This window comes from Ochotona curzoniae, unplaced genomic scaffold (genome assembly GCF_017591425.1).
Source record: "Ochotona curzoniae isolate NIBS_2020 unplaced genomic scaffold, NIBS_Ocur_1.0 contig_2861, whole genome shotgun sequence".
Lineage (NCBI taxonomy): Eukaryota > Metazoa > Chordata > Mammalia > Lagomorpha > Ochotonidae > Ochotona > Ochotona curzoniae.
The window spans coordinates 3,574,929-3,602,916 of NW_024465620.1; the positions used below are offsets into that span (position 1 = coordinate 3,574,929).

The window sequence follows — 27,988 nt, forward strand, 5'->3', positions numbered from 1 at the left end:
CTACGTCAGCAAGGCCCCCTGGGGGACCACGCCCTGGATCTGATGCTCCTCTTCGAGCCACAGCTCCTGGACGATGGCCAGGTGGGGCACTCTGGCCTTCATCTGTGACAGGACCAGCTGGGACTCCTCGTCATACACACCTCTGTCCAGCCTGGGGAGAGGGAAGTGCACGCTTTCTTTACACACAACTGTGTCTCCACATCCCCATTCTTGCCTGCTTCATTCTTCAGCAGAAACGGCCAAGAATTGAGGCCAGCGCTGTGGCAAGGCAAGTTACCCTGCCACCTGCGGCTTTATCTGTGTGCCTGCACCCACGTGGGAGACCTGGAAGAAGCTCCTGCTTCCTGGATTTAGCCCGGCTGCCATTTGCAGCCATTTGGGCAGTGACCCCGTGGATGAAGTTCTTCTGTCCCTCCTTCTCTAATTCTGCCTTTCCAATAAATGCAACAAACCTGAAGAAATAAATGAGCAAGAACTGAGTTTGTAGAGTCGTAGCAACAAAGCTGCTGACTTATGTGGCACGATCAAAGTCCGTCAAGCTTGTCCTCAGATGGTCAGATTCAAGTTATTAAAGCACAGAGTGCAAGCCCAACGTGTCCCCCGCCAGCGCTGCGGCTCCTGTCCACGGTCTCATGCGCTCGCTTCAGTCAAGCCCGTTATCAGCATCCGAAGGGATAACGGCTAGACCCTCACAGGCGTCGGTCAAGTCCACGTACAAACAGCAGGGCTGCCTGCACACTGGTTTGCTTAAAGCTGCCGGACCTTCCGGGATGCCCATGCATGCCGTGTCCTTCCTCACGGGTGCTCACAGCCGAGTCCCTTGCCAGCACCCACTGCAGAGGGCACAGTTGGCAACTCTGCAATCCTCAGTGGCATTTGCACGCAGAAGTGGGCATCTCCTCACCCGTGGGTTTTCCCACCTCCGGAAAAGGGCCGAGCTTCCTGTGGTGCGGGGGCCAGTGGCCATTTGGCCACACCGCGAGGGCTGGGTCGAGGTTTGCTACCATGGAGCCGATGCACAAGGATGCGGAAGAGCCAGCCGTCACGGCCTCATTCCCATTGCTCACATCCCAACTGCTAGCCCTGAGCCCGGGAGCTGGGGCGCTGGCCCCGTGGATTCTGGCCTCCTGGCCCAGCCCAGGGCCCGCACATTTGCCCTGACTTCTGCCCTGGGCACTCACAGCTCCCTCAGGCCTGCTGGAGGGCATTTCCTGGCAAACCCAAGGGGCTGGAGCCTACAGGAGCATCGTGGAAGTCCCGTGGCTTCAGGCAGCAGCACAGGTGTCCTCGGGGCAGTGAGCGGTCAGTGCCCCTTGGAGGTGTGGTGAGGACGGGAGCTGCTGTGCGCAGGGCAGCAGAGCTGTGCCCGCCTCCTGCTTCTTCAGCCTAAGCCCTCCTCCCTTCTCCTGTCTAATGCCTCTGCCACAACCAGCACCTCTTTGCATCGCTCACTGCCTCGTTCACAGATGGTGTTTGGCAAACATCCCCTGGAAGACAGCCCCCCCAGGTGAGAACCGCCACTCCCCTAAAGTGTCTGGATGGATGTCTGTGTGACCGGGGAGGGCATTGGCTGGCATCGGAGTGGCCAGAGCTGAGGGGTTGCATACCAGCCTGCTACCAGGACAAGACAGTCTCCAGTCTCCAGCCCCAGGGAGCTCAAGCTGGGCCACCTGGACCATCCTTGTTCTGCAGTCACTGTCCCCTGCCACTGCTGACTCCATGTCCACTCACCCGAGCATGCGCAGCACACACTTGGGGTGGGCCAAGGCTGTACACAGCGCCTTCACTTCCTCACGTTGCAGCGTGATCAGGCTGAGGTTCAACATATGCAGGGTCTTGCAGGTTGCGAACACCACGGCCAGGTCTTCCAGGCAGGCGCCGGTGAGCTGGCACATCTCCAGGCTGGAAGACAGAGTGTCCCAGCAGGCCAGTCCCTGCTCGAAGCAGGAGACTGCCAGCAGCTCTCCAAAAGGGAGACACATTTATGCCACCAGAAGGTACTGCTGGCCACTCAGGGCCAGGATACAGCCTCCTACACGCACCAGGCAGTCCGCCCCCACCAAGTCCCCGAAGTGCCATCCAGTCCCAGACAGCGCTGGGTGGATACACGGGTCATCAGCCTGCTGTAGGCACACTTTTCAGCCTGAACTCCAAGGCCCCAGCTTTGCGATGGGGAGGTGGGGCCGCGAGGACCGACAGCACACATACCCAAGGCGCTGCAGGCGGCAGCTGGGCTGTCTCAGGGCTTTGCACAAGACTTTGACGCCTTCATCTTGGATACTATTGTTGCCAAGTTTCAGGGTCTTGAGGTTTTCACTGTTCGTGAGAACAGGAGCTAGGTGATGGCAGCAAGCCTGAGTGAGGTAGCAGCTCGTCAGCCTGGGGGAGGAAGCAGATGGAAACACAGGCTCAAATCCCCATGGTGGTGAAGGTGCCACCCTCCTGGCTTCCCGCTCTAGCCTCCCCAGCTCCCTGCAGCTCCGGCCCCCGGCCCGCAGCTCGGCCCCTCCCACCCCGGCCCGCTGCCCATCTCCATCCGAGTTGGCTCTCCTCCTCCCTGGCTGCTTGTTTCTGCCCAAGTCATCAGCAGGACTACCCCCTCATCGCATTCAATCTTCACACGAATGTCACCTTTCAGCGAGGCCCCCGTGACCGGGTTATGGGGTACCGTCTCCCCAGCCCCCTGACAGACCCCAGACCCTCCATCACCTCCTAACAGTGACATGTGACCCTTTCGGCAAATTATGGACTGACAGACAAGCAGGCATACATGCTCGCGTGACTCCTGTCGCTCTCCTGGACTTCGAACATGATCAAGGGGAATCTGGCAGTGTCTGAAAACGTTTGTTACCACACCCCAAAAGGCGCTACAGGGGATGGGTGGCAAGGAAGTGGCTCAATGCCATGGAACCATGACAAATCTGGGTCCAAATTATAGAAGGAGTCCAACACCTCAAGCAGGTGCACCTGAGTAAGTGGGTCTGACACCCCATGGAGGAGAGGGCCTTGGGGACAGGAGTGGGGCAACGGCTCAGGTCCCGGTTCAACTTGAAGAGTGTCCAGGCCCCAGAGGAAGCCGGCAGTGTCTCTCCCACATCTGACATTAACGGAACACACAGTAGGGCCCATCCCTGCCGAGCACTCCCCCAGGTGTCACTCCAGCCACTCCTCCTGACCCCCTAGGGCAGGACGACAGCTGGCCTCACCTACACTGTGCCCAAGTGGGTCACCTGGGCCTGGTGTTTGGGACTCCAGCGTGGGCCTGAGACCATGGGTGCATGCTGGCTGACCCTTCCTCAAGTGGAGACCTGAGGCAGTGCCCCACCAGAACCACACGGGGCCCGCTGCCCAGTGGCTGGGACAGGACGGCTGTGGACTGGTGGCTGACACACTTCCCGGAATGCGTCTCTCCCAGTTCTAGGCTTTGGTAGATGGGTCAGGGCCTGTTCCCTGCTGGTCAGGTGGCCCCTGTTTGCCATCCTCACATTGGGGAGGGGTGGGCATACTCTGGGCTCACTCCCGGGATCTGACATGGAGACAGCTCTCTGCTCATCTGCGCGTGCCCTCCCCGACGCCAACAGCAAGGTGGATGTGCCGGGCCACACCTACCATAATTCCTGCAGTTTGCAGCTTGATTGCTTCAGGGCCTCGCAGAGGATGGCCACCCCTCCGTCGCCCAGCATGTTGGAGCCCAGGTCCAGGATGCGCAGCGTCGTGGTATACACGAGGGCTTGGGCAATGTGGTTGCAAGACTCGGTGGTGACGCAGCAGAAGTTTAATCTGCAAAGGCGTAGCCACTGGCTGGTCAGCTCGACCCTGGTCACGCGCCTGGTGCCTTATGCTTTTGCCACTTACAGAATATTACCATCTCCCATTAAGAGCTTTTCTGAAGTGTTGAAGTCCTTTTTTGATGGTTACTAGACTTTCATTTCAGCATCTTCATCTACCTTCCATGGACAAGATGCCCCAAGCGTCCCCGTGGAAATGTGTCCTAGTGTATAGAATCCAGGCTGGGTGGCATTTTTGCAAATCTGCTGCGAAACTGGCATTCTCTCGAATATTTTCAATTACTAGTGTCTTCTTTTGACCTTCATAACCCTAACTTTTAAAATAAATCCATTCATGTTGATTAAATTGTAAGTTTTGGGCCAATATATCCCAAAGTAATTACCTATCAGTGCATTTCAATTATATTTATAATACTCAACGAGTTAAGGACCAAACCTTTTTTTCTACTGATTTTTATCCAACTGTAATACCTCCTGGTATCGCTCCCCGATTCTTCGGTTTCATTCAACGTTCTAAACTTTGGTTTACTGCAATGTTGAGCATCCTACATTCAAATTCAAAGTTGGAAACATTCAAGTATCTGGGATTTTGGGGCCTGGCACGATAGTGTAGCGGTTAAAGCCTTCACCTTAAATGTGCTGGGATCCCATATGGGCACTGGTTCTAATCCCGGCAGCTCCACTTCCCATCCAGCTCCCTGTTTGTGGCCTGGGAAAGCAGTCAAGGACGGCCCAAAGCCTTGGGACCCTGTACCTGTGTGGGAGACCTGGAGGAAGCTCCTGGCTCCGGATAAGCTCAGCTCTAGCCATTGTGGCCACTTGGGGAATGAACCATCAGATGGAAGATCTTCCTGTCTCTCCTCCTCTGTATATCTGCCTTTCCAATAATAAAATAAAGTCTAAAAAAACCCCTGGGATTTTGGACGCTGACATGACAGAAACTTCAAGCAGAAACTTCTGTACCCACCCTCATGTCATGCATCACGGTAAAGGCATGCTAAAGAAATGGTGTGTGACCACCACGGCGTCACGAGAGCCCGGCTGGCCCCATTCCCAAGCTACCTAGCATGTCCAGGTAAATACGCCAGTGTCACATATCCCCACGTCACAGGCTTTCGGGCCCAAGGGTTTGGACAAGCGCTATCTGCCCCACCCTGGCGTTCCTTTACAATCCCACGAGCAATTCAACAGCTGCTGATTCAGACAATTGGGCAAATGCAAACCCAGAGACTGCACAGGCACAGTGCCCGCCCCCCCAACAATGTATTTGTCTTCCATGGCACTTCTACTAGGACCCTGTTTTAGGATCCTGCAGGATTATTATTCTTTACTTCAACTAGATTTCCAACACTGGCCGCTCCCCCCCCTGGGGAAACAGACCCTCAGCACCATGGCTGCCCCGATAAGCCACCCCCAGGGGAAGTGGAGCAGACACTGTGGGACCCAGGAATGACCCAGCTAGAAGACAACCGAGTTCTTCTGTTGACCTACCCCCTCTGCCGCCACACCACTGCGATCCGTAACCGAGACGCTCAAGGAGCCAAGGGAGAGGCGGCATCTCGGAGCCAGCCCCGCACATCCAGCTCCCATGTGGGCACTGGCTCCCTTTCACCGTGGAGACAGGCCAGGACCGCAGAGGTGGCTCGGCCCCACCCGCATGCTCCATGGTCAGCGGCGCCTCCCGGCATCCACGCCCTTGAATGCAGGCTGCCGAGCTGTGGCCCGGCCCGACCCCCCAGTGTAACTCACATGAGCCTCTGCAGGGCGCACTGGCGCCGCCCCAGGTTCCTGCACAGCGCGATCACTCCTTCGTTGTTCAGCGCATTTTCCATCAGGGAGAGGCACTTGAGCGTAGTGTTGTAGTCGAGCAGGGAGCCGAGGTCTTTACCAGCTTGGCTTTGGATGTCACACTTGCCCAGTCTACATGGAAGACACAGGGTGGGGGGTGACCACAGGCCTGGGAAAGTCCATTGCGTAACACGTATTCTTCCGGTCTCACACCTGCCAACTACCGTCTACATCCAACTTTGGGGAAGCATAATCAGACCAGACTGTCCCCACTGACCACTTAGGGCTTCCCACCGTGACCAGGCAACATGTTCCTGGCCACGTTCATATTGTTTGATGCAGAGATGGGAGATCCAGTCCAGGATGTTAACACAAATTCAACCACAACCAGACAACAGACCCATCGAGGGGCCTCACTGGTCCATCTGGACAGCACAGCACCAGCACAGGAGGCCCAGACAGGAAAAAGCGCTTGGGTTTTTCAGTCCTGGGAAAATACAAATCATGTCTATCGCAATAGCTCTCCCCAGCAAGTGAGTAGAGTCTAGAAGGTCCACACCAGCGTTAGCTGGCAGGAGTGGCTCAAGCGGGGTGCCGTGTACCTCGGGATAATTTCACAGTATTTCCGGAAGTCAAACCTATACATTCCCCATGCCCACTCTGCAAACAAACTCAGAGAAAACAGGTGGGTTACTTACCAAGAAGCAAGTGTTAAAATGGACAGAGCTGTTGTGTGCGTCCGGGAAGACCCCCAACATGCAGCACAGGAACAGGAGCCCCGTGCAGCCCAGCGTGAAGCAAGCCCTGCACTCCTCACCTGCTGGAATGACTCGCTTCTATCTGTCAATGCTAAATTCTGCCCAGCAAGATACTTTGGTCAGGCAAGGCCTCTTCAATTTTGCTTTGTTTTCCTTAACAAAGGAGTTAAGTTTTTGTAGGCAGTGGCGTGGCAGGGAAGTGGCCGACTTAACTCGCCCACTGGCTTTCCCAGTATCATCATTTCCATTACTAATGTTAAAATGTTAAGCCTCTATATTACTGGTCTGGATTTAGCTATCAAGTTGCCTCATTCTGAAGTTGTATATTGGGTTCGGGAGATAAGATGGGACAATCATATGTTTCAGCCAGCATGTCCGTCCTTGAATTAAAAAGCACCCACTGGGAGATTTGTCCCAAGACACAAGGACACTGGCAGGCAGTACTAGATGCACGAAGTTTAGAACTTCTGTAGACTATCCCCTAAAGACAGAGGAAAATGCAGTATTTAGATTCAGTTGTAACTTACGAAACTTGGAAACAGCAACAGGATCTATCCTCACTGGAAGTCTCAAGATGATACTCATTAAAGACCAGACATCCTTGTACCATGCTGGTGGATTTTCCTGGCTTTCATTCCAAAAGATGCTTTCCTTGGGTGGCAACTGTCACATGTGCCCTTTCTGTACTATTGAGCGTACAGCCTTCGAGGCGATTATAAACTACAATGACTCTTAGGAAAACAGGTGTGGGTCAGAAAAGCTTGATCAAATCGTGCAGGAAACAGAGCAGAGTGTCCCATTTGCAGCCACAGCACAGCGCTGAATGGGAGTGGCCAGCACTGACCACGTGAGGCTGCCAGGCCAATCCCAGCCCCTTGAGATAGTCAAGTCGATGCCCTCCTTGCCAGAGCCTACCGACTGACCCTGGAACAGGGTTGTGGGTGACAACAGGCTCCTCCCCCCCGCAAGGACACTGGGGTAAAGTCTCTTCTCGCTGCAGGTGTCATTCTGACCTAGGATGCTCGTCAGCATCTCCCACCTCTACCTTCTAGGTGCCAAAAGCCATCAGCAAGGAATTTTGGCCACCAAGACATCTGCCAACACTGACCTTCGAGGACCAAGCCTCCATCCCTCACCCCAGCCCGGTGCCAACTGCCGAGTTACGGAGAACTGACTAAAGACCTTAATCCCAACCGCAAGCTGAAGTCAAGAGGCAAGCAGCTTGCCTGAACCGAGTAACACTTCCAGCTACCCAACGTCCAAAACTGACCCTTGCTGGACTGGCACTCTGCCATAGTAAGTCAAGCCTCTGCTGGCATTACGGGTGCTGGTTTGAGTCCTGGCTCCCTGCTGATATCCTGGGCAGGCAGTGCAAGAAGGGCCAAGTGCTTGGGCCCCTGCACTCATGTGGGAGACCCAAAGCGGCTCCTGGCTTCGGGTCAGCATAACGAGCTGTTGTGGTCATCTGAGGAGTGAAGGAGCAGACGGAAGATTTTACTCTCTAACTCCACCTTTCAAATAATTCTTAAGAAGGAATTGATACTGGCTATCCTTATATCTGGTACCCAACTGATGTTTACATAGAATGAAAACTAGCTAAATGCCACCAGCTACGCGACAGAAAAGCCATGAGTTTTCCCACATTCTCCTGGCAAGTGTTTGAGTAGAAAGATAAGCAAGGTGACTCTAACCCAGCAAGACCGAAGGACAAGACCTGCAGCTTAGGGACTCGATGCCTGCGCAGCGGGTCAGCTTCCGCGCAGCGTCCAGGGTGAAGTCCAACAGGAGCAGGTACCTGCGGTTCCGCCCACACCTTCACCACCTGCAGACAGAGCCCTAAGAGGACAGCCAGCCATCCCAGCAGCTGTCCGACTCCCCTCTGCTCCTTCTGGACACTAGACGGACTCTGTGTGCAAGTCACCCGTTGGGGTGACAACTGTTGGAGGGGAAGAAGTCACTCCAGGCCAGTATTGCTCTCTGGCTTCCAAGACTACTCTGGACATCTCCAACACCCCCCTCGGTCCAAGGTCCTACGATTAGCTTTGGGAGCAAATGGGGCCCACGTGTTGCTGAGGGCAGAATCTGGAGACGATTAAGACTCCAGGAGAAGCCAAGCAGTAGAGACAGGGAACAGCCAGAGAATCCTGGAGGAAGCCCTCCCTTTAGAATGCACCCTACTCTCCTGCAGGACCCGGAGGGCCCCCCTCCCCGCCGCACTCATCCCAAGATAGAGGACAAAGCAAAGATGAAGGTGAGGGCCCCAGGTTAAGAAAGCAAAGGTGACATCCCCCTTGGGGAGAGAAGCAGCAGCTCCATGACTCACATGAGCACCTCCACCTTGCAGGACGGGGCCCTCAGCGCCTCACACAGGAAGGAGACAGCCGGCTGGCAGAGGCTGGTGCCGTACAGGCTCAGGTATCGGAGGTGGGAGCTGTGAAGCACCGCCTTGCAGAACTCCAACCCGAGTCCGAAGTTCTTGACAAAATTACACCTACAAGTGGCGAGGAATGGCATCAGGCAGCAGGGTACACACACACACACACACACACACACACACACTGTTCTCTGTATTACTCTTGCCTGTGCGTTATTTTTGGCCAAGTTGTGTAGACCGGACCACAGAGCATCGCATTGCCAACATCTTTCATAATCCCTCTACTTTACTTAACATGCTATGTATTGTACACAAGGCAATTACTGGCCACTCTACTTCCGGGCCAGCTCTCTGCATGTAGCCTGGGAAAGCAGCAGAGGATGGCTTAAGTGCCTGGACACCTGGAAGAGACCGGAAGAAGCTCCTGGCTCTGGATCGGCTCAGCTCCAGCCATCATGGCCATCTGGGCAGTGACCCGTGTCAAGACATGTCTCTTCTCTAACCGCGACTTTCCAGTAATTCAAAAGAATATTTGGTACTTAAAATATGTCAATCCTGTTAGCTTTATTTTCAGTTTTATAAACCAGGTCTATATAAACTAGCTCTATGCAAATATAAATGAAATAAAAGTTAATATGCATGAATTCTAAAGGTCCGGGGAAATGGAATTAAAACTCGACTGATTCTGGGGGAAGGAGTGTGGGCACACTTCCCTAGCACAGTGATGTGTTCGCACCCATGACTCCCTCTGCCGACACACAGGGCTGCACTGCCGCCGTGCGTGGGTCCCCCAAGGGGCAGGGCTCAACTCCCGGCTTCCCAGACGGGCCAGAGGCAGACTCACGACAGGCTGTTTAGTCGGCACGTGGGCTGGGCCACGGCTTTGAGGAGGATAGACAGGGACACGTGGTCCAGCGTGCTGTTGTCCAGTTTCAGCACCTGGAACTTTTTTCTCTGGAATGCTGAGCAAAATTCCTTCCAGTATTGGATGGTTTCCGCTTCACTACAGAGAGCAAAATATGACGCTCAGCCTCTGAAGTCCAGCCAAGACCCCCTCAACACGGACACTGAGGCCCCTCGAAACCCACCAATGCAGGCTGGGGTGAGGAGCTGGCACTGTGGTGGAGTTTAACCCTTACTTGCTGGGTGACCTGGACACGCAGTTCAAGGTTACTCTACCCTTCTTATTGGGGAAGATCCTTGGTCGTAGTGTGAACCAGGGTTCATATTTGCAAGCTCCTCAATGGACAGTTTCCAAAGACACGGTGCCCGGGGCTAGGCATCCAAGAGCTGAACTGCAGAGCAGCTCAGCAGGATGTGGGGGAAGGACAAGAGCAGGGGACAAGCGGAAAGACAGAGGAAGACAGGCACAGGCCAGGAGGCGTGGGCAGGGGGGGACGGTAAGAACCACCCACTTTCACCCTCACACCAGGCCCCTCGAGTGGACAAAGCTTCCTTGTCTTTAGATGGGAGATCATTGAAGTGGTTGCTCAGGGTCCCACATGTAGCAGGTGGCAGCCACGGGGCTCAAAAGCCGACTGCTAGCCGCAGTGCTAACCATCTAAGCATAAGGATGTGCAGAGTACTCCCGGGTCCCCAAAGCCAGAGGGGTGCAGGCACCGAGTGGGGGTGGCCTCACCTGAAGGCCTGATCCTGGTAGGGGAACACCTTGTTGACACACAGGTGCATCATTTTCAGGTTGCAGCAGTACTTGAGGCAGAAGGAAGCGATGACCATGTGGTCGGCGCTTTGAATGTTGAGGAACAGATCCTCGAAGAAAGCCATCGCCCTGAGGACAAACTGCTCGTCCTGGCTTTCAAACAGTGCCAGGAACAGCACCTCATAATTGATGTCTTGGGCAGCCGTTTTGCTCAGGCACTGCAGGGTCTCCAGGATATCCTCTCTGATGGCCTTGGATAGCTGGAAGCCCAAGCGGGACTCCAGGAAGCCGAGGATATTCCGGACCGAGAGGTTGAACAGGAACATCCCTGTGTCGCACAGGTTCGTGTGCTCGCGCCCCATGCTCGTGGCCACCAGGTGGGCCACTGTGCCGATGTTGCCCACGGGTGGGTCTCTGGGCTGCCTGAGGAAGTAGGACAGAGCAGCACAGTAACCTTGCAGGGAGTTGTTGTTGAACATGAAGCGCTCCCCTCTGGGCCGCAGGAACTTCAAATTCAACCACATGGCCACGTCCTCCTCGGAGACCCCGTGCCGCATCATGTCCCCCCGGCTGTACACATATGTCTGAGTCCACATGCCCTCTGCGGCCAGGGCGCACAGCCCCTTGAGGCGCGCTCTCTTGGCGTTCGGTGGGACTCTGCCCGCCTCTGCTGTCCGCAGAGCCGAGGTCAAGAAGCTCGAGTAGAGGTAGGTGGAGGACTGAGGGTAGAATTCCAGCCTCTTTCCGCGGTCCATCTGCCACTTGAGAGCCGTACACACCAGCCACGTGGTCAAGGGGCTCTCGCAGCTGACCCAGAGAGGCCGAAGGCTCTCCACAAACTCTAAGGCTTGGCTGCGCTGTCGCCGGTCCTCAAAGAAGTGGTAGAAATAATTCTTTCTGTGGATGTCTATGAGCGGCAGCATTTGCAGCTGGCTGGGATGCTGCAGCAGGGAGCCATGCCTGGCCATGCTCTGCTTTCCGAAGCCCAGCAGCAGCGAGCACTCTGGAAGCATGGTTTTCTGCAGCAGGCTGCTCAGGAGCACGGCCGGGGGCCATCGTCGCCTCCAGTCGCCACGTGCGTCCGTCCTGAGCTTCAGGTCAAACTTGAGCCGCTCAAAGCCATCCAGGATGAGCAACACTCTGCTTGGCCTTAAGAAGACGTCTTGGAGGGCCCCGGCTTCCGGAGGCCAGTCTCCCAACAGCAGCTCCTCCAGGCTGGTCTCCTCCAGGCCGTTCAGTTCAAAGACATGGATGAAGAAGACATGCGTGAACGTGTTGCTCCAGATGGTCCCCTTGGCCCACTCCAGCATGGCTCTTCTCAGGAAGATGGTCTTGCCGACCCCCTCGGGGCCACTCACGACCACAGTGCAGGGCCCCGGAAAGCGGCCAACGGCCGTGAGCAGCGCGTTGAACTCATTCTCCACAGTGCTCATGTACTGCCAATCCGGGACCGGAACGCGGGTCTCCTCGGTCCAGATCAACTCCAACTTCTCCCTCATCTGAGCCTTGTGTGTCTCTGATCTCCCTGAGTCAACAAAACAAGACATGTGAAACACACAGCCTCATCCTTTTAGTCTTGAGAAGTTTGATACTTTTTTTTTTGAAACAGCTAAGGAGGGAAGGGGAAGGGAGACAGATTTTTTCCATCCATTGGTTAATTCCCCAAGTAGCGACAACAGCTAGAGCTGCGCCGATCTGAACTTCCAGGTCTCCCACACAGATGCAGGGTCCAAGGACCTGGGCCAGCCCGTCCTGCTTTCCCAGGCCACAAGCAGAGAACTGCACTGCTCACAGAGCAGCTGGGACACGAACTGATGCTGTGGGACCACAGTCAGAAGCTTGGCGTGCTATGCCACGATGTCAGCCCCAGACATAGTGCACAGTGACTAGAAATCGTGTGCAGAACCAGAAGGCTCACGTGGAAGCCAGAGGCCAAAGCCAAGTGCAACATGGACCTGGGGATATGTCCTAGGACAGTGGCTGCACAGCGGGGAGCCACCGGCACGGCTGCTCCCTGGTGTCCTCAGCAAGCAGCAGGACTGAGCACTGGCCTTGCTCTGTAGGCCAGCAAGACAGGAAGATTAATTATGTAAGCTCAGCACGCACGCACGCACGCACACACGCACGCACGCCCTGTGCAGCCTCACACTCGCACTGCTTGTAAAACCTTCGCTCAGTCCAGCAGATGGTCACGATCAAGCGTCTACACTGACTTGAGACCAGAAGCTGTCGGTTCTACCTGGCCCGCGGTGTCCACTTCAGCAGCGCACGCCTGGACCGTCGTGTTGTCCAGTGGGCTTTGCTGCGTACATTTCACATCCGGCTTATTTCAAGGGAAGTTAAGGTGAGCTCTGCCTACAGACGATGCCCGGCCCTGAGCCGAGGACGATCTCCAGGCGTGTAAGATCCAGCACACACTGCGACTACTCCAAGACACCCCAGGAGAAGAGCTAAAGCCCTCTTGGCACCATGTAGCAAGGACTCGCCACGAGGAGCGCCTGGCCTGTGGTCCCGAGGCGAGCGGGGCTTTGCGTCCTGCGCAGGAGGCAATGGACGTGGACAATGCCCATCAGTTCCTTAGTCCATTTACCGTATCCGTCTCCAGCTGACCCCACATGAGAGTTACTCCAATCAGAAACTGGCCCTACAGAGTGAGCTCCGCTACCCCCAGTGGCTCTCTAGGACTCACTCCGTTGTTATAGACCTGAGCCAGCTGCCCGGTCCTCGTCTCCTCGGAGGTGGAGACACAGGTCCCTGGTGACTCCCCTAGAGCATCAAGGTCCCCAAGCCCGCTTTCTGCCTGGGCGTAACTCCTGTTTCTTGTGAGAAAGCCGCATGTTCATTCTTACCCAGTGGTTCATCCCCATCGGCCAAGGCACACAGGATGTGTCACCCTCAGACGTTGCCTGTCAGGGTGCCCCGGGCAACCCTCAGCCCAGCTCAGGGCAGACACCTCAATGGCCAGCATAAGTCATGGCTGACGATGGGGAAACAGCAGCATGAAGGGAGCCAGTGTCCCTAGGCCCCTCCTAGGGTGCCTAATTCTTGGACTCCATCTCAGTTCTGTCTGCTTGTCCTGGAGTTGCCCACACCACCAAGGCAAGGGGAGTTTCCCTAAGCAACGGGACAGTGTAGCCCACATCCAACGCAGGAGCAGAGAACCACCTGATGCTCTTTCTGGGCACCTCTGTCAGCCCTTGCTTCTGGGTCCCCTTATTCCCCTCCCTGCATTCAAACAAAAAAACCTGCAAACGCTCAAGCCGTTTCCCCAAAAGCCAGCATCTGAAGTCTGACACTTCACTTTGCCGCTTGCTTTTCTACACCTTTGCTTTGAATCAAGTCTGTCACAAGGGAATCAAGAGGGCGGAATAAGGTTTAAGCAGATGGCGAAACATTAGCCGGCGTGAAACAGAAGGAACACTCCAGGAAACAGAATGACAGCAGAGGGGCGCCTGGAGACTGACGTCGGAAAGCAGCGGACACAGCGGTGTGGTGTTGCAGTGACTGAACCTCCAGCAGCATTCAGCAACCAGGTGGGAAGGGGCACTCACTGGGAGCTCAGGAGGTGAACCCAAAGAGCTGCCCGTCCTGCTGGTCTGTTTCATTTGACCAGGAGCAGAGACAGAGCAGCAGATCTTAGACTGGCAGTGCAGGAACAGGATGGATTTCACAGCCCAGGCCACTTCCTAGAGCCGAATCGGGAGCCATGTTGTTCAAAGGAGGAAAAGGCTATGGACAGTACTGCGCATGCACTGAGCTGGGAGTGAACTCATTTCTGGCTCAGTGGACTGCAGCTACATGGCATCCTACAGGTTCCTCCCAAGACGGGTCCAGGTAGCCCTCAGACTGCTGGCCAGAGCAGTGGCACATCGGGCGCCATTTGGTACACCGTGGCAAAGGCTTTAAGACTGCAGGGACAACAGTGAGCTGCGCATGCACGGAGCTCGGCGAAAACTCATTGAGTTCAGTGCATTGCACTGGTCCACGGGAAGACACCCACTACGGCATCATACGGGTCAAAATAGGTCCATGTGGCCCTCAGACCTAACGGCCAACAGGTTCTGGCAAGATCAGCACCACCAACACCCTAGCTATATAGGACACCTGGTGTCTCCCTAATCCTGGGACCTGCTCCAACCCCAAGTGGGAGGAAGGATGTACAGACAATGGTGCAGCCTCAGCACGGTGTCACAGGAGGTGGAGAACATTCCAGGAACATTATTTACAGAGCTGGAAAAAATGATACAATGATTCATCTGGAAACAAAGAACCACAAATAGCCAGAAACATCCTGAACAGTAAGAATCTAACGGGAGGGATCCCACAGCAGACGTTCGAACAGAGAAAGTGTGCACACTACACAGGGCAAGGGGCCAAGTTTCAGAGAAACCGTAGAACAAAGCAGTCGAGATGTGCAAGGGAAACGGGCAGACGCTTTACAAAGGAACAAAACTCCAACGTCTAGCAGACACATGAAGAAAGGGCAAGTTCCTTAGGGAAATTCAGACGAGAACACCGAGGGTGCACGTAACCCCAGTAAGGATGGCTCAAATACAGAGAACACACACCCCCATCTGCTGGCGAGGATGTGGGCAGAGGAACCTCGCCTCAGGGCTGGAAGCACTGCAGGCTGGTACAAGCACTATGAAAGTCAGAATGGACAATACTCAGGCAACTGAAAATCCACCTGCCATTCGGGCCAGCAACACCACTGCTAGGAATATGTCCAAAAGACCTTTTACATGACAAAGCAGCATGCACACCTATGTTCCGAGCATCACAACCATGAATCAAAAACACGGAAGCACGCCCAGCACCGTGGCCTAGTGGCTAAAGTCCTTGCCTTGAACGCGCCGGGATCCCATATGGGCGCCGGTCCTAATCCCCGCAGCTCCGCTTCCCATCCAGCTCCCTGCCTGTGGCCTGGGAAAGCAGTCAAGGACGGCCCAAAGCCTTGGGATCCTGCACCCATGTGGGAGACCCGGAAGAGGTTCCTGGCTCCTGGCTTCAGATGGGTGCAGCACCAGCCATTGAGGTCATTTGGGGAGTGAATCATTGGACTGATGGATCTTCCTCTCTCTTCCTCTCTGTATATCTGACTTTCCAATAAAAATTAAATCTTTAAGAAAAACATGGAAGCAACCAAAATGCCCATCAACAGAGGACTGGATAAGCAAGCTTTGGTCCAACTACTCTATGGAATACTACTCTATTAAAAAAAAAAAAAGGAAATATACTTCTTTAGTCAAATGGGCCCAACTGGAGATCATTATGCCAAGGGAAGTGAGCCAGTCTCAAATGGTCGGATATCATGTTTACCTTAATATGATATCAAATCCAATTGTACCTGTAAATTTTATCTTATTGCACTTTCTAGTTGTTTGTACCCACATAACAAGATCTTGTGCTGTACCTATTTTAAAAAAAGATTTTTATTGCAAAGTCAGTGAATACAGAGGAGGAGACAGAGGAAGATCTTCCACCTGCTGATTCACTCCAAGTGACCATAACGGTTGGAGCTGCACCGATCCAAAGCCAGGAGCTCTTCTGGGTCCCAAGGCTTTGGGCCGTCCTAGACTGCTTTCCCAGGCCACAGGCAGGGAGCTGGATGGGAAGTGGGGCTGCCGCGATTAGAACGGACACCCATATTGCATCCCGGTGCTTTCAAGGCGAAGACTTTAGCTGACAGGCCACCATGCCAGTCCCATGATGCAACAAATTAAACAATAATTTATTAGAAAGAACCCAAACCTGGAAATTGCTGGAGGGAGTGGCACAACTGACTGCAAACAGAGAGCCAGGTGCCAACCACAGTAAGTAAAATTAACTGTAGACTTGTGGGTGACACAGCTTAGAAACCTGCCATAAGAGGGAGAGCAGAGAAATCTTACATCACCCTAGAAAGTGTGAGGAAGACGGGAATCATAGCTGGTAACTCAGACTTGAATCCGCATTAGACAATAGCAACACTACGAAGGCATATGGGGAGAATCAGGAGCAATCCCAACAACGTCTTAACAGGAGGTCATATGCACAGAGCAGGGGGGTCCCCAGAGTGGTGCAGGCAGACAGGAAGAGGCTTGTATCCCAACCCTGAAGACTCCCAGATCCTCACCAAGGACTATCAGAAAGGGCACCGAGGACTACATCCCAACTGCCAAGGAGACCACAGGAAATTAGAGTGCCTTCGGAGGCTGAGAACTCTGAGGTCATCCACCCCCGTTTGGGTCTACCACATGGGCTGGAAGAAGCCCAAATCCTTCCTTGCAGGATCCAAGGTCATCGGAACCACAACCAGAAGCACTGAGCGGTCCGCAGAAACAGAAGAACAGTAAACTTCCTTAGGGACTAGGGAGAGGAGCTGTCTCTGGTCCTTACCTAGTTCCAACTTGGGGTCCCAACCCTCACTAGCAAGGACCATCAGGATTGCTCCGAAACCCCTCAAAACTAAACAAACAAAACAAAACAAACAAAAAACTAGAATAGACAGAACAACAAGGAAAGCTTAGAAGCAGACAGGAAACGGTCAGCGGAGATGCACTTATAACTCACTGGGTGGGACACAAAGATTAGTTACTCCTCACTGGGGTATTAAAGATTTCTCTGCACACCCCTCCTAAAACTGTTCACCTAAACTGTTGACATATGTCTTGTTAGAGTTATAAAGTTAAAACTACCCGAAGAACCGCCAGGTTCAGCAAAATCATGCTTCAACAGTATAAACTGCTAAATACTAAAATTAAAATAGACATGAGACAGCAGAATAGTAATCTCTAGCCATTTTAAGGTGTATAGAACTGGTTGTATATAAACTAATAATTGAAATGTCAATGTAGAAATCACAGGATGTGATTCAGGTCTTGCATTCCTTTTTCTCTTTTAACATATTGGTTACTCAATACCATGTCAACTAATTCCGTAACGTTATAAAATGTTAATGATGTAATGTTGGGGCTTTTAATTGATTGGGATGATACTCAGCCGGCTCTACCTTCAGACCAGAGATGGTCTCTCCAAGAAACCGTTGAACTTATCTGGACAATAAGACGCTGGACTTTATACTTGGTAGATGCTTGCAATCAAAGAATCTCAACTGAATTTGAACTGTGGTAATGCAACAAGGTGGAGGAGTCCACCATGGGGGGGAGAGGTTGGAGGTTGTGGAGGGGTGGGGGGAATCCCAGTGCCTTTAAAACTGTGTCACATAATGCAATGTAATCAATAAAAAGAAAAATTTTTAAATTTCAGGGATGAAAAAAAAGAAACCTGCCCCAAGGAGAAACATCTGCTAACTAAAAGCATAATGACCAAGAGCCAAATGAATATTACTGAAGACTCCCCCGCAAAGCAGCGAGACCTTATGCCAACCTCAGTTAACGGAGGATGAAAACGGGAGATACAGAAATCAAAGCACTTGGTATGAACCTTTTTAAGAAGCAGCCTGTAAAGTGGGCGTTCAAGGAATTCGAGGCGTAGGTCACACTGGAAATGAATCCAACGAAAGCTGATATATCAGACATGAACACAGTGCAGCGAGAGTGCAGTGGAGAGTCTCCAAAACAGAATGAATGAAGAATGAACTTCAGAATTGGAAGACCTTTCCTGTCAACAGGGGGAAACCAACAAAAAGCTGGAAGCAGAGCTGGGTCAAGCTCAAAGTATTGAAAGACACTATTAAAAGGCCAAATATAAGAGTAATGGGAGTCCCAGAAGGTGCCAAAAGAGAAACTGAGATTAAAAGGTGTATTCAATGAAATAAGGGAAAATTTCCCTGATCTAAAGAATTGGAGGAGCCTGGGAAACTCCTCTGGCAGACGCAGACCCGGCAGGTAAGTGCAAGAAACATCATAGCAAACAGCCCAAAACGGGCCATGGAAAGTTACCCACTGGCATACAATTGGCAGGGGTCGGGGGAAGACCAGGCTGAATCAGTTCACATCATCCACTGGCAAATCCAAGCACCAGTGTTGGTCGAGCCAGGTTCGGTCGCAACTAAGACTAGTGCACAATACGGAATGCCAAGGTGAGGTTACCTGTGCCAGAAGTGACCGCAGCACCCAACCAGCACACGTGAGAACCAGGAAGGGAGGGGGCAGAGCCAGCAGGGGAATAAGGGAGGGTTCCTTTGCTGGACAGCTACTCCCGCTGGAGAGCATGGGCTGGGATGGGGGCAGACCAGACTAGCCAGGGCTACAATACCTGTACGCCTCATGTGAGCTAGATCATGGAAAAGTCAGGCTGGGCTGATTATTCCTACTGGTGCAAACAAAATTAGAGTGGGTGAGGGATATTTGGGCTTAGCCACAGCATCAGCTGGCAGAAGTTGGCACTGGGGGCTAGTTCTGTCAAGTCAAACCACAGAACTACCTGGAGAGTGCATAGTCTGGGAGTGGGAGAGGCCTGGGAGGGAAATAGTGGGCTCCTGCCTCTTGGGTTACCACTTCCACAGGAGGGCATAAAAGCTAGGACAGGGGCTGGGGTGGAATGGGGGGTGGGACACACTGGATTACTGCTACACATACTGGCAAACCAGGGTAGGGGGCAGGCCTGGTGGGGGTTATTATGAGTCACTCCAACTAGGCTGCAGCCCACATTGGTTTGTGTGAGGGCTTTGTATGTGCTGGGCAGAACCAAGCTGGACTGCAACACCCATTGGTTCCAGTGGAAGTCGGGAGTGAAAACAGAATCAACCCAGCGATCACAACCACCAGCTGATCAGGGCCATGGACTAAGCCGGGCCCTGTACTTGCTAGCACATACAAGAATCTGGTCTGAGAACACCTCAGACAAAGTTTCTTTGGAGATCTCCCCAATAGAAACGCCGGACTCGGAACCTAAACCAAGAAAGAGAAGACAGAACAGGTCAATCAACCACCTCAGCTCTATGTCGGCAGCGAAATAAGGGGCAAACGGAGACTCTGTGATGGACTGTGTCAATCAGTGGACTCTTCAAAGACCTCATCGTGCTTGGAGAGGCAAGAAGGGCAGCGATTCATAACTGTTGCAATATCAAAACCATTTGAGCAAGAACCTCGGAGACGCCCTACAACCGACTGGGCCGCAAGCCCCACCAAGCTTTCTAAATTCTCAAAGTTTAACCATCCATGGTGTCAGGAGACAAGCAAGAAGACAGTAAGAACTTTGAAAGAGTTCAGTGGAAGTTACAGTATTGCCTGGCTAGTGAATAACTGAAGAAACGTATAAAAAGTCCAGATTTTAGCACGTGGAGATGGGTCGGATCCAGCAGAGGCAGCAGCGAGCGACAGCAGCGAGTGCGCAGACTCCAGGAAGACCGAGACGTGGCTACTGCGATGCAACAGACTTTCACGGTGAAAACCACAGACTCGGCGAGTCACAGACCGTAAGCTCCAACGATAGATGCTTCAACAGCCAGCGTCACACTGCACGACGAAAACCTAAAATCCTCTTCCCTCAAACATCCACTTTCACCCCTCTTACAGTGAAGGGTGTCAAACAGATCAAAACCTTCTTGTAGATTCGACGCTGTGCATGGAAAAGCCAACGCCAACAGGCCGTTAGAGCTCAGAAGTCAGTTGAAACACAGGTTAGTAAGAACCAACACAGCGGCAAAGGGTGCTGCCATGTTCCAGACAACGGAGAATCAGACAGGGTAAAGAACAGAGAGCAGGGTACAAAGAGATGGGCGTCAGGCAGTCAGGCACCTGGAGACGCCCTGGACATAGGGGAGAGGCGACAAGGGCGGTGAGGTTACAGGGAACAGAACCCGCAGCAGCCACCGGTGGGCTGTGAGCTGACTCCGCGACAAGCAGGGAGCCAGCAGTGGCCACAGACCAGCCCTTGCGGCAGCCACGTGGGAGCTTGGGTTCACGCGGGGAGCTGGGGAGGTGAGGGCAGGCTGGCACCGGCCAATCCTGCCCAACACTTTGGCTCAGCAATACAGGGAAGGGAGCTGCGGACTCTGACTGGTGGTGGGTCGGAACAGGGATCAAATGCCGGAGTGGGCACGTTTCTAGCTAGTCACACCCGGCTGATCCCACGGGAGGACAGCACCAACTTCGCGTCCTGCAGGGTCTGTGTGGTCCCCAGATCCAAGGCCAGGCCAACAGCCCTGGGCTCTGGCAGTGCCCTACCAGGCACCCGACCAGAAATTAAAGGGCAAGATCAGCAGTGCTGACAAACCAGTTACTGGGACGGCTGCGCCTTCCTCCCCCGGGCATGGATTACATGTAAAAGTGGACTTGTAGACCTGGAGGGGATAGATCTCAGAACACTGCACTAAGGAGAAAAGTACACCACCACAGGGTTGTCAAAAGTTCCAGAGACAGAGGCACAATGAATGTTCCCGAAGACTCTCCCGCGAAGGAACAAAAGCCCCCACCGCCCTCAGTTCACGGAGGAAGACACTGGAAAGATGGGGGACACTGAATTCAGAAAACTCATGACGCTTCTGACCAACAACGAGAAGCACATAATACAGGAGTTCAAAGAACTTAAAGAATGTTACATAGGAAATTAATCAAATGAAAGCTGACATATCAGAAGTTGATACAGTGGAGCAAATTAAAAAGTACAGTGGAGAGTCTAAAAACTAGAATGAAGAACATCAGAATTGGAAGATCTTTCCTGTCACCAGGGGGAAACAAAAGCTGGAAGCAGAGCTGGGTCAAGCTAAAGAAGTATCCAGGCCCAACGTAAGAATGATGGGAGTTCCAGAGGTGCAGAAAGAGCAAACGGGGGTTAAAGGTGTATTCAATGAAATAAAAACTTCCATAAAGAATTGGGAAACGGGCCCGGCGGTGTGGCCTAGCGGCTAAAGTCCTCGCCTTGAATGCACCAAGATCCCATATGGGTGCCAGTTCTAATCCTGGCAGCTCCACTTCCCTTCCAGCTCCCTGCCTGTGGCCTGGGAAAGCAGTCGAGGACGGCCCAAAGCTTTGGAACCCTGCACCCGCGTGGGAGACCCGGAAGAGGCTCCTGGCTTTGGATCGGCATAGCATCGGCCGTTGTGCTCACTTGAGGAGTGAATCGGTCTCTCCTCCTCTCTGTATATCTGACTTCCAATAAATAAATCTCTAAGAAAAAAAAAAAGATTGAATCAGAAATTAAAGTTCTCCCAACCAAGAGGAGTCCTGGACCAGATGGCTTCACTGCTGAATTCTAGCAAATGCTTCAAGAGGAACTTACCCCAATCCTTCACAAGTGTTTCCAAATAATAAAAAAGGCCATTCTTCCAAACTCTATGAAGCCAATACCACCTTAATACCAAAGCCGGATCAACAGAAAAAGAGACCTACAGACCAAAGTTCTTGAACATAGATGCAAAGATCCTCAACAAAATACTAGCCAACAGGATCCAACAACACATCAGGCAGATCATTCCCCTGGACCCGGTGGCATGCAGGGATGGTAAAACATTTACGAAATCAATGATACATTGCATCAATAAAATGAAAAATAAAAAACATATGATCCTCGCAATAGATGCAGAAGAGGCATCTGATAAAATCCAACACCACTTCATGCTGAGAACCCTAAGCAAGATAAACAAGACAGGCATAGAAGGAACATTCTACAACACAAGCAAAGCAACTTACGAAAAGACAAACAAAAGCACCCAGTGCCAGCATCATTCTAAATGGGGAAGATCGGAAGCCTTTCCACTCAAGTCTGGAACAGGTCGGGGATGGCTGCCGTCACTACTGTTCAATATAGGATTGGAAGTCCTTGCCAGAGCTGTGAGGCAAGGAACAGGAATTAAAGGAATCTAAGTTGCAAACGAGGAACTAAAATGATCTCTAGTTGCAGATTATAGGAGAACCAAGAACTCAGTCAAGGCGCTACTGGGACTCACCAGGGACTTTGGCAGTGTAGCAGATACAAAATTAAAACAATGCAAGGACATTAGTGTACACAGATGACTTCACGGCTAAGAGACGGTGCAGTCCCCTTCAAAACAGTGGAGAGGAACCCTCAATACCTAGGAAGTAAACTATGTGGGAGAATTGATGAAAATTATGAAACATTTAAAAAGGAAATAGATATTGAAAAATGGAGAAATGTACCATGTTCCTGGATTGGCAGGATCAACATTGAAATGTCCATGTTACCAAAAGTAATACACAGATTCAACGCAATCCCAAACAAAAACCCAACATTCTCAAAAATAGAAAATATGCAAAAGTTCATCTGGAAACACAAAGACCACAAATAGCCAAAGCTATGCTGATAAAAATCGAGCTGGAGGAATCCACTCCACACCTCAAGACATACTGCAGAGCAGTGGTCATCAGAACAGGCTGGTACTGGTACAGGAACAGAGATGAATAGAAACATCAGAAGGGAGCCCACACACGTACAGCCAACTAATCCTTGACCAGAAAACGGAAAACAATCCAGGCAAAAAGCCTGGTCTGTAACAAATGCTGTTGGGACAACTGGATCACAGCCTGTAGAATTAAGAACATCCACACGTGTCACATTATACACGACTCAGCTCTAAATGGCTCAAGGACCTAAATCTACACCCAGACACCATCAAACTAGTCAAGGAAAACACAGGAAGCACACTCCAAGAAACAGGAATGGGGAAAGACTTCTTGGAAAAGCCGTCAAAAGCACAGGCAGTCAAAGACAAAACGAGCAAAAGGACTACACACTGAAAGCTTGCGTACAGCAAAGTCAAGAAGCAACCAACAGGATGGGAGAAAGTTTGCACACTACACAAGGGATGGGGACGGACATCCAAGATTTACAAAGAGCTTCAGAAACCCAGGGAAAGTTAAAAAAAATCCTGTGAGAAAAATGGGCAACAGAAATGGGAGCAGAAAGTGAACAGGCGTTTTTCAAAAGAACAGATGCAAATGGCTAACAGACATATGAAAAGACGCTCAGGCTCCCCGGCCATCAGGGAGATTCAGATGAAAAACCGCACCGAGACTCCACCCAACTCCAGTGAGATCGGTCTACACTCAAAACGCTAACAACAACACCTGCTGGCGTGGCTGCTGGGAGTGCAGGCAGTACAAACACTGTGGAAATCAGTGTGGAGCGTGCTTGGAGAATTGCAAATAAACCTGCCATATGATCCAGCTATCCCGCTCCTAGGAATATACCCAAATGAAATTAAAACTACATGTGAAAAGGGGATCTGCAATCCTGTATTTATAGCAGCACAATCTACAATCATAAAGACACGGAAACAACCCAGAGGCCCATCCAAAGAAATCGACACATCTACTTCATGAATTACTCAGCCATTAAATATTCCTCAGCAATCAAAAAGAATGAAATTATACCATTTGCAACTAGATGGTCCCAATTAGAGAGCATTCTGCTCAATGAAACAAGTCAGTCCAAAGAGACAAAGACCGTATGTTCTACCTAAGGAAACCATCATGCAAACTGGAACGTCCGGTGGGGTCACGGAGACGTCCACAACCGCAAGTGAAGACGCAACGCAACAGGCATCTCTGCTTCCAAACAGAAGATGGACTCCCAGTGAACGTGCTGGCTGTATCCAGACAATGCGATGCTGGCCTGCCCGACACTGTAGCAGCAACGCCGGGACGCACTGAAACAGACTGATGGGATAGTAACGCCTCCTGAGGAGTGTCACGTTATGGGAAAAGTCAGTTGGGGAGCGGAAAGCGCGGGGAGGGGAATCCCAGGCTAAACATAATTGGACGATAAATTTCAAATAGAAATTTAGGAAGAACATAGGCCTTGCATGCACCAAGTCATCTTACTGAAAAAGAAATCCTACTTACACAGCTACAAAAAAAAATTTAGCATTCAATTTAACCCAAGTAAGGTTCATAATAAAAATTATAAACCACTAAGGAAAGAAATCAAGGACCTAGAGGTGGGAAGCGTCCACGTTCAGAGATTTTAACAACCCTCACAGCAGTGTCAGGACGCAAACAATGGTGGACTCACGATTGCTCATGAAAGACTGCACTGCTGTGATATGCGGAAATCAGCGGGGGGAGGGAATTTGGTGAAGGGTTTAGGAGAAATCCCAGACCTTATGAAATTGTGCCATAAAATTCAAAATTTTAAAAAAACAGAACATTAGGCCCAGTGCGATGTCTTGATTTGTTAATCCTTCTCCTTCCATTTCTGGATTCCCAAACAGGTGCCAGTTTTGTCTGGCTGCCCCAGCCGTTGCTGATTTACTCCCCAAGTGGCCGCAGACACAACATCTTCCCAACTCTCCTGTGCATACGACTTTCCAATAAATACACCTTAAAAAAAAGCTACCAATAAGGTGTCTACATTGCCTACAGAAAACTACAACATTGATCCTTGCTAACATTAGCGACCATCTTCACACCAGTAACACGGAAATTCCCGTAGCACTGATAAAATGCGCAGACTAGCCAGAGCCATCTCGGGGGAGGATAGGGCAGGGGACGGTGTGCGAGCTGGAGGGCTCACAGTACCCATTTCCAGAGCTCCGTGCAAAGCTGTGGTCGTGTCAACAGCGGGATACTTGAACTGGCGTGTGCACCAACGGAACACGACAGGAGCCCAGAAACGAAGTGAACACGTGCATCCAACGGATTTGACAATAGTGTCGGGAACATGCCCTGGACGAGGCTCTTCACTGAATGGTGCCGACTAAACTGGAAATGCACACACATGCCAAGTACTTTCCTTAAGAGCAGACAACAGAAACGGGCTGCATTTCAAACTTGCAACACACGGTAAGTGAAATAGTGAAGTTAGGACAGAATGAGAAAACATTCTCTAGCTAATCTGACAAGGTCCAGACTCTAGCAACAGAACCCCAAATTCAACAAAAACAAGCAATTGAGAAATGGCATTGGATCCCAATAGGCTGTTCCATTTTTCGGTGGAACGGTCAACAATTTCGAGCAAAATGTGCACTATTACGGGCCTTCGAGGACGTGCTCGTCAATACCACACCGATACCACCTCACCGTGGGCGGCTTGCATGTCACCACCGAGCTAACAAATGCTGGCGACAGGGCACACTCAGGGATGGAAGCTGATGCAGCCACTGCGACAGGATGCGCATTTCAGAATCTTCCTACTCGTTTTTGCTTGATTTACGTAATGGGGTGCTAAGCCGCTGCAGCAGGACAAGGAGGGCGAGCCTGCACACAGGGAGGTTTCCCGCCTCTGTCCGTCTCACGCTCCCACTATTCACATACCGGGAACAAACCCGGTGTTCAAACATGAGTTCAGGGACTCTTCACCTCCTTGCCTCCGGCCACGCCCCCTCCCCGTCTGATTCCACCATGACATACGTTGGACTTGCTCAGCATCGCAACCAGAACCTTCCACTCAATGAAGCATCCGACACGCGCCAGCTAGAGCCACCACAGTCCATTCCCTAAGCTGGGCAGGACCCGACGCCCACAGGGCAGCCCTTGCCGGAACACCAAGATTTCAGCACTGCAGGGTAAGTGCTGCACTGCAGGGGCATGACAGGTCACAACCGACAGCCTTTTCCGAACCCGATCCAATGAAACCACACACAGCCAGGGAAACTGCCAACCGCTCGGGACATTATGCAGTCTCACTCTTGAACCAACGCACCACAGAAGGAAAAATGAAGTTTCTTGAAAGCTGAAAGAACAGAGCAAAGGTTAAGTGTGGGGGGCTGGACCAAGGTCTGCCGGACAGGCAGGAGCCCCACAGATGCGGGAGTAGCAGCCTCACCCCACGAGGAGTACACTGGAAAAGCATCATCCTGGCCCACGGAAAGCCACCCTTCATGCTGGAGATGTAACTGCTGCAGGTGTCCAGCAACAAAGACCCAGGGTGGGACAACATGGCAGTGCCACACACACACTGCGACAAAACTCAAACCCGAGGGATCCGAGTCCATCGGAGCGAGTCGACACCGGACAGGCCTTTCCCAGCAGCAAGCACGCTCAAACAGGGCCACACCTGTGGGCCAAAGCCAGCACTGCCCCTGCTCAGTAGTGCCAAGAGACCTCGTCTTGGTCCCCTGCCACGTGCTGAGACCTTCGTCACCAACAGCACAGCCAGCTCATCCACCAATGCCCCTGCCAACAGCACAGCCAGCTCACCCACCGACGCCCCTGCCAACAGCACAGCCAGCTCACCCACCGACGCCCCTGCCAACAGCACAGCCAGCTCACCCACCGACTCACCTGCCAACAGCACAGCCAGCTCACCCACCGACGCCCCTGCCAACAGCACAGCCAGCTCACCCACCGACGCCCCTGCCAACAGCACAGCCAGCTCACCCACCGACGCCCCTGCCAACAGCACAGCCAGCTCACCCACCGACGCCCCTGCCAACAGCACAGTCAGCTCAGGCCCACTGTGCTTTATCAAGATGGGCTGGAGAAGAGCTGGTGTGATGACTCATAGGCTAATTCTCTACCTGCAAGCATCAGAAGCCCATATGGACACCAGTTTGTGTCCCAGCTGCTCCACTTCCCATCCAGGTCCCTGCTTGTGGCCTGGGAGAGCAGTCGAGGACGGCCCAAAGCCTTGGGACTCAGCACCCATGTGGGAGACCTGGAGGAGGCTCCTGGCTTCTGATCAGCTCAGCTCCGGCTGTGCTGTGGAGTAAATCGGCAGATGGAAGATCTTTGGAGATATGTCTCTTCTACTTTAAAATCTGCCTTTCCAATAAAAATTAGTCTTTTACAAATGATGGGCTGGGAGCCTGGCGTGGCAGCCTAGTGGCTAAAGTCCTCTCCTCGAGCATGCCAGGATCCCATATAGGCACCAGTTTTAATGCTGGCGTCCTGCTTCCCTTCCAGCACCCTGCTTGTGACCTGGGAAAGCAGTCAAGGACAGCCCAAAGCTTTGGGATCCTGCACTCAGAGACTGAGAGACCCAGAAAGAGGCTTCTGGCTTCGGATCAGCACAGCTCCAGCCGTTGAGACCACTTGGGGAGTGAATAAGTGGATGGAAGATCTTCTGTATCTCCTCTCCATGTACGACTTTCCAGTAAAAAAAAAAAAAAAAGGGCTGGAGACCTATGACTGCGCCACATGGAGAAACCCATCTCGTTCAAGCATTGGTCTGGGTCAGTGTTTGCACTGCAGTGTCATTCCCAAGTCCCCAGCCACACAAACACCAATGCTCGGGGAGTGCATGGTGTGCAACAAGCACTCCCAGCATCATGGCAAGTCGCCTGGTGTGTGGCTGTGTGCAGCTGGAGTGTCTGGGAGCGACCTTGTTACCATGCGGAGGGCAGGAATGCCCACCGCATCACCAAGCGTGGCCCTCCGTGAGTAGAAGCATCTAGCAAGCCAAGTCCTCCACCAGCTTCACCTTCCCCCGGGCCCCCAAACTTACGCCCCCGCCCTCCACAACCCCCCCGTCCGCACCCCCGGCCCACACACTCACTCTTCAGCTCCTCCTCCACCTCCATGCAGACGTCTCTCCGGCCGAGCTGCTCGAGTACGCTCATTGTCAGCTCCCACGCCTGATGGCTCGGGTAGCACTTCTCCAGCAGCAAGGCCAGCTCGCCCCGGGAGGCCCCACTGGTCTCATTCCAGGGGGTCTGCGCAAGACCAGACTCCTCGGATTTCTGCGTGAGGAGCTCCTTGAACTGCCCTAACTGCTCGGCTTGAAGTTGCTCCAGGCACCACGTCAGGCTCAAGCTGAAGGCGGAGGGTTGGTCCAT

At 52.5% G+C, this 27,988-nt stretch overlaps 1 protein-coding gene across 1 annotated transcript; it reads right to left on the minus strand.

Annotated features, from left to right (window-relative positions):
• LOC121155068 (NACHT, LRR and PYD domains-containing protein 9-like) lies at positions 1-27,988 on the minus strand. Its single transcript, XM_040978249.1, has 11 exons — positions 27,709-27,988; positions 26,496-26,639; positions 10,348-11,893; positions 9,553-9,711; positions 8,658-8,825; positions 8,049-8,129; positions 5,538-5,708; positions 3,610-3,780; positions 2,209-2,379; positions 1,732-1,902; positions 1-151 (listed from the first exon to the last, which is right to left on the minus strand). Exons 1-11 carry the CDS (start codon positions 27,986-27,988, stop codon positions 1-3), a joined length of 3,213 nt encoding a protein of 1,070 aa, XP_040834183.1.